The sequence below is a fragment of the Myotis myotis genome, unplaced genomic scaffold, assembly GCF_014108235.1.
Source record: "Myotis myotis isolate mMyoMyo1 unplaced genomic scaffold, mMyoMyo1.p scaffold_m19_p_37, whole genome shotgun sequence".
NCBI lineage: Eukaryota > Metazoa > Chordata > Mammalia > Chiroptera > Vespertilionidae > Myotis > Myotis myotis.
Window position 1 is genome coordinate 623,207 of NW_023416343.1, and position 11,075 is coordinate 634,281.

The 11,075-nt window shown below is 43.0% G+C and overlaps 1 protein-coding gene across 1 annotated transcript; it reads left to right on the top strand.

Moving 5' to 3' along the window:
- The first annotated feature begins 840 nt into the window (after window positions 1-840).
- ZNF26 (zinc finger protein 26) lies at window positions 841-8,412 on the top strand. Its single transcript, XM_036303330.1, has 4 exons — window positions 841-1,287; window positions 3,312-3,438; window positions 3,694-3,789; window positions 5,731-8,412. The coding sequence occupies exons 1-4, from the start codon at window positions 841-843 to the stop codon at window positions 7,083-7,085; spliced, it is 2,025 nt and encodes a 674-aa protein (XP_036159223.1). The 3' UTR covers window positions 7,086-8,412.
- Window positions 8,413-11,075: the final 2,663 nt, after the last annotated feature.

An 11,075-nucleotide genomic window follows, 5' to 3' on the forward strand; every position in this document is an offset into this window, starting at 1 on the left:
TGGATTCATGGTATTATTTGAATCTTTTCTGTTCTTGCCAATTTTGCCCAGTTGTCTGCTTTTATTTTTGAATTCTCTTTGCTCTGGCTTACTCTGTTGTTCTTTAATGACTTTTTGAGAAGTAAATACATTTAATTTGTTTTTTTTTACTATTATAATTACTCAACATTATGAAATTTCTTGTCAACACTGCTTTAAATTTCTCCCATAAATTCTTACATAGTGTTGTTTATATTTTGTCTGTATTTCCATTCACTGTTGAGTAGAAAGCTTTTTAAAAAATATTTTCGGACAGAAAGCCCCGTTAAAAGTATGCTATTATAGTGTCATTGCATTGTTATGAGAGTGGGCCGCTTGATCTGTGTCGGACCGAGAGAAGTATGTTAACATCTCCTATTATGGGTGAACCTCTATTTCTCTCTCCGCCTACTGTACTTTCTCCTTTATGAAGTTGGTAACTGTATTGCTTGGTGCGCCGATCATCAGAACTGTTTTGTAACCCTGGGAACTGCAGCTTGCAGCCTCACAGTGCCTCTCTGCTATGCCTTGTGGTCTAACTCTATCTTGCTTTGACATCCAGACCTGAGCACGCCTGCCGCTCCAGCGATGCCAGACTTCTGCCGGGGCTGCGTGACTGTGCGGAAGCTGGGGCGCAGGGCTGCCCTGGACTGACGGCCCGGACTCTCGCGGAGGCCCGCCCGCTGCCTGCCTTTCCCGTTAGGTTCCAAACCTCTGTCCCTTCCCGCCTTCAGGAAGCCGGTCCAGTTAGTTGGACGCTCCGCAGAGGATTCTGGGAGATGTAGTTTTCTTCCCGGCCTGTCCCGCCCGGCTCTAGGACGCATGACGTACTTCCGCGTGCGCCGCCCCGCGGCGGTAGCCGGTAGGGGCGCCGGCGGTGCTGCCTCAGGCTTGTTGTCAGCGTTCTCCAGCGGGCGGGGGGGGCGTTCTGAGTGTCTGTGGCCGCGGATCCGGCCATTGCTGACCAGGCTCTGGTCCAGCGGAGCCCTCCACGGTCGGTCCCGTCGTGGACGGATCCAGCCCGGCCTCTCCTCCCGCGTGAGGGCCGCGGAACGGTACGAACTCACCTCTCCGGTTCCTCTGTCCAGGCTCGGAGGTCGCCTCCCCGCGGGGGACTCAGCCCCCGAACCTCGCTCTGTGGGGGCGCGAGGTCCCTCCTGGCGGGGGGCGCGGGTGGAAGCAGCAGCGAGGCCCCGACGGTTCGGTGCCTCCCCCGCAGCCTGCACGGAACCGCGCGGGATGGCCAAGACCCGGGCAGCTGCGTGTGGGGTGAGTCGAGACTTTCTTCTTTTCAGAGCTGACGGCGCTGGGCGCGGACACGGTCATCCCTGCACGGCCCCCTCCAGGGCCTGGGCTCACGGGCTGCCCCAGACCCGCCCCGCCCGGCTCTGGACCTCCGGAGCCGTTGTCTTCTGGCATTTGTGTCCGGGCCTCGCCTTCCGCAGTTACACTTATTGCAGGTTGCGGACCCTGACCTCCGAGGGCAGTGAGGGTCCCGGGGCTGGGGCTGGCGGTGCAGAGCTCGGTTATGCAGGGTTCTTGTTTCCGAGGAGCTGTGGTCTGGGTGCGGGGGGCGGGAGGTAATCGAGTGAACACCGGGCATAGAGGCAGGCTAATGGGGGGGGGGGGCGGGCAGGATTTGGGGTGCAAAGCGTAACGAAGCAGGTTTGGAGGGAGGGAGGGTGCGTGGGCCGCCTGGACCGACGGAGTGAGCACGAGGGCGACTCCAGCCGTGGCTGAACTGACGTGGAGCCGGGAGATGATGCTCTCAAACTTGCCCAACTCCACGGACCAGACCCGGCCAGGGCAGCGCCGAGGGTGTTCCCGCCGGGGGAGCCCTGTTGGGAGACGCATCCCGGCACCGTGTGGTTTGTGGGTGTTAATAGGCGCTGCCTGGAGTCGGTCTGTAGCTCGGTGGGAATTCTTAACTGGAAATAAACAGATGAGAGGCGCCTGCGATCGCGTTAGCCCCGATGTGACTGAGCAGAGCCCCGGGAAGGATCTGGGGCAGGACTCGGAGCAGGGACAGGGAAGGAGGGCTCTGGAGGACTGCAGTGCGCGCAAAAGACAAGAAAGTTTGGAGAAGGTGTTTGTTTTCCTCCCTGTAATTTGAGAAAAGAGTACTTAATACAGTGGCCTGTCCTCTAATTTTTTTAGATAAACTTCCTTGTCTCAGTTTACTATGTGTGTATGTGTAGGATTCCTTTTACTTCCCTAGTATTTTTCTCTAGGAATATTGACCGGAGTTAATAATAAATGAGATTAGATTACAGTTTGTGCTGTTCTTGCCTGGCATTGTCTGTGGGATTATGCAAATTTGTACGATGCTGCGCTGTACCCATCATTTCCTGGCTCTGCATCATGTCAGATGTGAGGGAAGTTGCTGTTCCTTGGGTCAGTGATAGGACTGACTTGTAAGTATAGTCTGAGACCATTACCTTTTGGAGTTGCTACATCTTTGGTACTATTTCGGTTTGTTGTATGAGCATTGACTAGTTGGTCTGGCTTTCCTAATTATTTCTGGGCCAATTTCGGTTAGTTTCATTTTCCCGGAAATTTTTCCATTCCTTCTAAGTTTTCAAATTCATGGGAATAAATTTGTAAATACAGTCAGTTTTGCCATCACGTTAGCTTTATTTTTTTATTTAATTTTTTTTAATTGGAGAGAGAGATATATATAGATATACATACATGGATCGGCTGCCTCCTGCACGGAAACCCTGACTGGGAACCAAACTGGTCACCTTTTCGTCACAGGATGACACTCAATCCACTCAGCAACACTGGCTAGGGCTCATGTGTGATTTAAAATGTGAATTTGTTTCAACATCGTGGATATCTTAGCCAACAATGGGAGCTTTCTGATTTTAGACAACTTCTTTCCACCACTTTTTTAAAAAATATTTTTTTTAATTGATTTCTAAGAGGAAGGGAGGGGAGGAGAGAGATAGAAATATCAATGATGAGAGAGAATCATTGACCGGCTGCCTCCTACATGCCCTCAACTGGGGATTGAGCCCGCAACCCGGGCAAGTGTCCTCGACCGGAATCGAACCTGGGACCCTTCAGTCCGCAGTCCAAGGCTCTATCCATTGAGCCAAACCAGCTAGGGCTCCACCACTTTTCAATAAGCTGCAGCCCCTTTGCCACCTGGACATCAGGTCTTTTTCAAGGTAAAGTGCCATATTTTATTGTAACATTTATGTATTTAACTATGAAATGTGTGTAAAACTGTTACTCCTACGTCACCTAGGGTGACTGCATCTGATTCAATGGGGTATGTGTTATTACAGGAATCATTGTCATTCAAGGATATAGTTATGGACTTCACCTGGGAAGAATGGCAGTTACTGGATTCTGCGCAGAAGTACCTGTACAGGGATGTGATACTGGAAAACTATCGCAACCTGGTGTCTATAGGTAAGTACAGCTTCTCTGTTAATAGACTCTGAGTCATGAGTTGCCATCCCTTTTCCTTTGTTGATTTACCCGGGGGCCTCTGAAGTACTTGACGATTATGGCATGAACTTTAGAGGTCATGTGTTCATCCCTGTTTGGCTATCACCTCCTAATTGTAAACTTTTCCCAAGTACAAATGAGCAGTGTCATGTTGTAGCTCCTGATGTCTCAATCCTAGCAGTTTAGCCCACATCCTTTGTGATTTTCCATTAACAGGGTATCATGGTACCAAACCTGATTTAATCTTCAAGTTGGAGCAAGGAGAAGAGCCATGGATAGGAAATGCCAGACTTTCTCATCAGAGCTGTCCAGGTGGGTGAGTGGGAGCCAGGAAGACAGGAGGTGTGGGAGCACACAGGGTGCCACTCAGGCAGCACTGGGTGTAGACACTTTTGTCTAAAGTCCCTGAACCATGGGGCGGTGGGGTCGGGGGGTCCTGCTAGTTCCTCAGGTAAGGAAATGGTTGTCATTCTGCCCATGTTTGGGCTTCAGACCCCTGGCTCTACGAGGTAAACGTGCCCTCCTTTTGTGCACTCTGCTCAAATATTGTTTTCTGGGTTCGTTTCTTTCCTTCTGGCACCTTCTTTCTCTGCCTTCCTTCCCATGGTCATGGACCATCTCAGGCTTCCAGGCCTCTCACTTGGTGTCACTCATGCCTCCACTTTCCTAACATGTTTTTTCTCCTTTGCGGTCACAGTTGAATCCCTTAGAGTTTCCCCACAGTCTTTTACTTCCTTCTCTTGCCTTGACTGTCTTCGGAGATTTTATTGCCTTCTTCTCTCTTCTCACTGATCACTTTGAAGTTCTAACTGTTTCTTTCTTGGGCACTTTTTTCTTTTCTCTTTAAGTTCTCACTTGAGGACATACTTAGAGTAAGGGAGAGAAAGAGAGAGAGAGAAAACATCAATGTGAGAGAAAAACATTGATCAATTGCCTTCCATACATGCCCTGACTGAGAACTGAACCAGCAACCTTTCTGTGCTCATGACGACACTCAACCAACTGAGCCACGCCTGCCTGGCAGGCACTTTTCTTAGAATTCTGAGCCTAACCTGGTCTCCACTGTATTTTTAACTGATTTGATCGCCTTAATAATAATTCCATGGCCCCTTTTTCCTCTTGAGTTATCCAAAGGGGTTTATTTTCCAAATTTGGCTGTTTACTCCTATAACTATTGAAAGGCTCTTCCATTCTGAAATGTTAAGCTATTTTCTCTCTCAGTGTTATAACATCAAAATTGATCTTTTCATCTTCTTTTTCTTCTGTAATCTGTTCCCAGGTCTGATGTGCTTGCAAGAGCGCTCTCCTGTACTTTCCACTCTTCATTCTCAGTGAAGGAAGTGAGGAATAATTTCTTCTGAAATCACTGTTCTCCCTCAGTTTTCCTGTTGTTATGATTATTGTTCTTGCACTTTTAGTCTTGTATCCTTGCTCTGGGGCTCCCCTTGGGCACCCTGGTCTCTTTGCTAATCTAGGTACTGCTTTTGTTTCTGTTGCCGTTTAACTCTTTGGAACATCTTTACTGTCTCCTGTCTTCTCAATTGTCACCCAGATTAGAGGAATGGAGAGGGAGAGAGAGATGGAAACATTAATGATGAGAAAGAATCATTGATCAGCTGCCTTCTGCCTGATTGGGGATCGAGCTTGCAACCCGCGCAGATACCCTGACTGGGAATCCAACTGTGACCAACTGGTTCATATGTCGACGCTCAACCTCTGAGCCTCCTTGGCTGCCTAGATCTGTATTCTCTCATACTTGGATAACTCAACATCTTAGCTGTATTTGAGAACTTGAATATTCCCCTTAGCTGTTGCTGCTAGATTTATGTGCATAAGCATCCTATCACTAGTCTGAGAATATAAACAAGTATCTTAAACCTCTGGTTCAACCAAAGTAAACAAGAAGGATTTATAGTCTCAAATGACAAGTTGTCTGCCATAGGGCAATAACTCCACAGTAGCTTAATTCAGAAGCTTGATGATGTCAGGGACCAGTGTTCTAATTATCTCCCCTTTGTCATCCCCTTTGTCACTGCTAATTTGCTACCCATTTCCACAATGGGACTTGGTTTAGTTTGATTCGGTTCCCTTCACCCTCATGCTTAGATCTCTGGCACAGGTGCACTTGGCCAGTATTTCTTTGAACCAGTGTCAGAGGCCAGAACCAGAGGAAAAGACTCACTACATGGCAGTTCTAAAACTTTCATTCTATATTAAGTTCATGTTATGATTTAAAAATATTTTTCTTTCTAGAAGATTGGAAAGAATGGTACCAGAAGAATCAAGATGAGCTTGAAAGTGTTGAGAGAAACTATGCTTGTAACACATTTGGAAAACTTCATCTGAGCAAAACCCAGGCTTCTTCAAGACAAAGACTCCATAAGTTTAACACACTTGGGAAAAAAAGTTTGACACAAAAGTCAGGTTTAACCAGAAACTATCTAAGAAAGAATCCTGATAAGTTTCATGGATATGAACGATCATATTTTCTTAAGCATCAAAGAGCTCACAGTACAGAAAAAAACTGTGTATGCGGTGAATGTGGGAAAGCTTTTCGTTGTAAATCCCAGCTCATTGTTCATCTCAGAATTCATACAGGGGAGAGACCTTATGAATGCACTAAGTGTGAAAGAGCCTTCAGTGCCAAGTCAAACCTTAACGCTCACCAGAGAGTTCATACAGGAGAAAAACCCTACTCATGCAGTGAATGTGGCAAAGTCTTCTCTTTCAGGTCACAGCTGATTGTCCATCAGGAAATCCACACAGGAGGGAAACCTTATGGTTGCAGTGACTGTGGGAAAGCCTATAGCTGGAAGTCACAGCTTATTTTACACCAAAGAAGTCATACAGGAGTGAAACCCTATGAATGCAGTGAATGTGGGAAAGCCTTTAGTTTGAAGTCACCATTTGTTGTACACCAGAGAACTCACACAGGAGTGAAACCCCATAAATGCAACGAATGTGAGAAAGCCTTTAGGAGTAAGTCATACCTCCTCGTTCACATCAGAACGCATACAGGAGAGAAACCCTATCAATGCAGTGATTGTGGGAAAGCCTTCAATACAAAGACACAGCTCACTGTACATCAGGGAATTCACACAGGAAATAATCCTTATCAATGCAGTGAGTGTGGGAAGGCCTTCGGGAGGAAGGAACAACTCACTGCACATCTGAGAGCTCATGCAGGAGAGAAACCCTATGGATGCAGTGACTGTGGGAAGGCTTTCAGCAGCAAATCATACCTCGTTATACACAGGAGAACACACACAGGAGAGAGGCCCTATGAATGTAGTTTCTGTGAGAGAGCCTTTTGTGGGAAGTCACAGCTCATTATACATCAAAGAACTCACTCAACAGAGAAGCCCTATGAATGCAGTGAATGTGAGAAAGCCTATCCTAGGAAGGCATCACTCCAGATACACCAGAAAACTCACTCAGGAGAGAAGCCTTTCAAATGCAGTGAGTGTGGGAAAGCCTTCACTCAGAAGTCATCTCTCAGTGAGCACCAAAGAGTTCATACAGGAGAGAAACCATGGAAATGCTCTGAGTGCGGGAAATCCTTCTGTTGGAATTCAGGGCTCCGTATACATAGAAAAACTCACAAGTGAAATTAGAATGAAGCAGATGTTAGAAACATTCTAATAACACTTGGTCCTTAGGAGACTTCAGATGATAATATAGACAATATATAAGCAGGCAGTCCTAAAAATTCACTCATATCAAACAAGTCATATATAGGAGAGAAACCAATCATATTTGTAATGACTGTGCAAAAGATTGTAGAAATAAGTCATATACAAACTTGATAGATGAGAATAACTGAAGAAATTGAGCAGGAACTGTATAAAATGTGCTGGCATCATTATGAAGATGTAATTTTAAGAATTCATATTGAGAACACTATAAATTTATTAAATTGGGAAAGCATTTTCTCATAGAAAATGTGTTAAATGGAGAGTCACATTCCAAATTTGAAGCTATGTTTTAGAGTGAAGAAAATAATTATAAATGGTAGACTTTTACATGGTGGAGTATAAAGGTTTTTATTTTAATATGTAAATAAAATGTAAAGATAAGGGTCATATTCTGTAGGTTAAGGAATATTTAGGGTGACTTTTATGAACAGCACTGAATAGCATTTTTAAAACTATTTTTATTGACTTTTAGAAAGATGAAGGGAGAGAGAAAGACATTGATCAGCTGCCTCCTGCATGTTGATTAGCAGGGATTGAGCCCACAACCCGGGCATGTGCCAGCAACCTTTCAGTGCACAAGACAACGCCCAACCAGCAGCCATGCTGGCCAGGGCCTCAACAGCATTTTTAAAATTTTGTTCTTTTCTTTTTCAATGTAACTTGTTATACTTAATAGTTTGTGGAATAACATCCCCCAGTATTCCTCATGTTAAATAACTATCAGTATTGTCTCTATTTCTTAGCAATATAGCTAATATAATGTGGCTTTTAATAAATGAAAAGGTACGGTTCTCATTCCAAATGAGTTCGCTTATTCAGGAGTCTACATCAGTGGGTCTGGCAATAATCACAGGGCTGCTGAAGAGAATGCATTGTAATGAACGTCGAGTATATTTTAGCAGCTCAGTGTCCATTCCCCTTGTAGTTTTCTCTGCAGAAGTACTTCTGTGTGTGCCTCCTTGTGGTGTCGTTTCCACTAGTGACAGGGAGGCATTATGCCCATTGTTGGGTAACAGTAGCCTCTTTTCCAGGATTTTTAATTTAATTCAATCTCACATGAACCATAAAGGAAATGTGGGAACTCCTATGTTCTTCTCCCAGAATTCTATTCAGATAAAAAATTCCTGCTGTATTGATACCCTAGACTAACTCTGAATACTGTCCCTTTTTGAACCTGGTTTTCTGGCTTTATGGGTGCTTCCTCGTATCTTTTTAATAAAAAAATATTTTTTCAGTTAAAGTTAAGGAGAATGAGTTTATCTTATAACTGTAGGGCTTTAATTGATCAATTATTGCTCCAGAGTAGTGTATAGATAACAAAACGTTAGAGAAAAGTGGGGTATGTGGTTTAGATTTTTTCCAAAAATGAGAAACTCTTTCACATTCTTGTTTACAATCCAAGATGGAAACTTTTTATCCCATAATATGAAATGGTGTTATTGTTTGCGTACACCAAAAAGTTTGTGGCCCTTGATAAGATTCTGGGAACTCTGAGGAGCTATTTCCATAGAACTTTAAATTTATGAGGAAATATGGGACAGGAGATGAGATGGATACTTCTGGCCATAGAACAAGCCTTAAAATTGAATACCTGGGTCTTATGAAAAGGAAACTGCAACCAGCTAGAAAATTAGCCAAATCTGGGATATTAAAGCATCCAAATAAATCATAACAGGTTATAACCCAAAGAATAAGAATCCATATATCCATATTGATGAAACTAGGTGGGTGAAAGTTTTATGAGAGAATATTTCATTAGTCTCAACACATCTGCCCACAGAATATTTATTAATTACAATTGGAAAAATAATAACTTTACAAAAGACAAATATGGCATTTATCACCTTAAGCTATCAGAATTAATATTGTCATTACTGGTACAAACATAATATGAAATTCTTGATATGATCTCTGAGAGTACAATATCACCTCTGTAGTATTCCTGCCAAAACTGAAAAATTGGAATCTAAATTGTGAGGAAATATCTAACAAACACAAGTTGAGATCCATTCAGCATGAAAATGGGACACACTTTAAAAAAAAATGTTGAGGTCACGCGACAAAGTCTGCTCCAGTGTAATGTAGCTAAAGATATTTGACATTGGATACCAACCCCAAATTTTGTTTCTGGGACATTATCAGGACAATTGATGGAATTTGAATAAGTTCTTTATATTAGATAAATAGTACTGCATGTATGTTACTTTCTTCAACTTGACTCAAACCCAAAGGACAAATTTATATTGTTCAACCTTATAAATATATAATATATCTAAAATAACTCAATGTTAGAGTTTATTAATATATTCATCTTGTGAAAATTAGTAAAGGGAATATTCAATAAAATGGAGTCAGGAGGCCAGAGGGGGAGCTCTCACACAGTACTACTTGATGTCATTTACAGGAAGAATTGCCAATTACAGATCCCAACATAAGAAATCATCAGAGGTAAAGAGTCACCAATTACAGGCCCCAACAGAAAAGATATATACTGCATCTCCTACAAGAAATCGAGAAACCGAATACCCCTGCAGCTCAGCCAATGAAACCACCCTCCTCCTGAACTCTTGCTTTTCCCCAATGAACTTTTGTTCAAAAGTACTCCTCCCAACTTCTTCCTTTTTCTCCATAAAATAGCATTCCTTTCTTTTGTTTGTTGAACTTGCCTATGGCTTTTGCTATAGCGTGCTTGTCCTGAATTAACCCATTTTTGCTGGCAAAATAACTTATTTTTAAGGCCAACAATCATATTAACCAGTTAATGTATAAATAGGTTAATATAAAAAACATTATTACCCAGATAGCTTAAGGAAAATATTCAATACATTTCAGCAATTCTTCTTGATAAAATTCTTAAACTCAAAATGAAAGGTAACTTTATTTTAATATAATAAAAAAACAACTGCCAACCCCATAGCAAATATAATTAAAGTAAAACTTTAGAAACATAATTAAAGTCAGGACCTACTGATTCTATTTCTCATACTGTTAAGCATTGAACTGGCATCCTATTCAATGCAAGAGGACAAAAAAAATAAAGATTAACAATTATATGGACTAGAACAGTGATGGCGAACCTTTTGAGCTCGGCGTGTCAGCATTTTGAAAAACCCTAACTTAACTCTGGTGCCGTGTCACATATAGAAATTTTTTGATATTTGCAACCATAGTAAAACAAAGACATATTTTTGATATTTATTTTATATATTCAAATGCCATTTAACAAAGAAAAATCAACCAAAAAAATGAGTGTCATAGGTTCGCCATCACTGGACTAGAAAGAAAGAGAATTATTGTTACTTTATTTTATTTTTTAAAGAATATTTTTATTTCATAGAGGAAGGGAAGGGAGAGCGATACAGAAACATCAGTGATGAGAGAGAATCATTGATTGGCTGTCTCCTGCACGCCCCCTACTGGGGATCCAGTCGGAAACCCAGGCATGTGCTCTTGAACAGAATCGAACCCAGGACTCCTCAGTCTGCAGGCCAATGCTCTATCCACTGAGCCAAAGCAGCTAGGGCAAGAATTATTGTTATTAGAGGCAAGATCTGAAAAGTGATTTTAGTAATGTTGCTAGGTACAAATCAATATTTTCCTATATGCCATCTGTCTTAGTCTTCTCTGGCTGCTGTAACAAAATACCACACACTGCTTGCCTTAAACACAGAAATTAATTTATATTCTCACAGTTCTGGAGGCTAGAAGTCCAAGACCCAGATCTCAGCAGGGCCAGTTTCTGGTGAAAGCTCTCTTCCCGGCCTGCAGACAGCCACCTTCTCCCGTCTTCACATGGCCTTTCCTGGGGTGTGTGTAGAGAGAGCGCCCTGGTTTCCCTTCTTATGAGGACAGCAATCCTAAGGGGTCAGGGCCCCAACCTTATGACCACATGCAACCCTAATT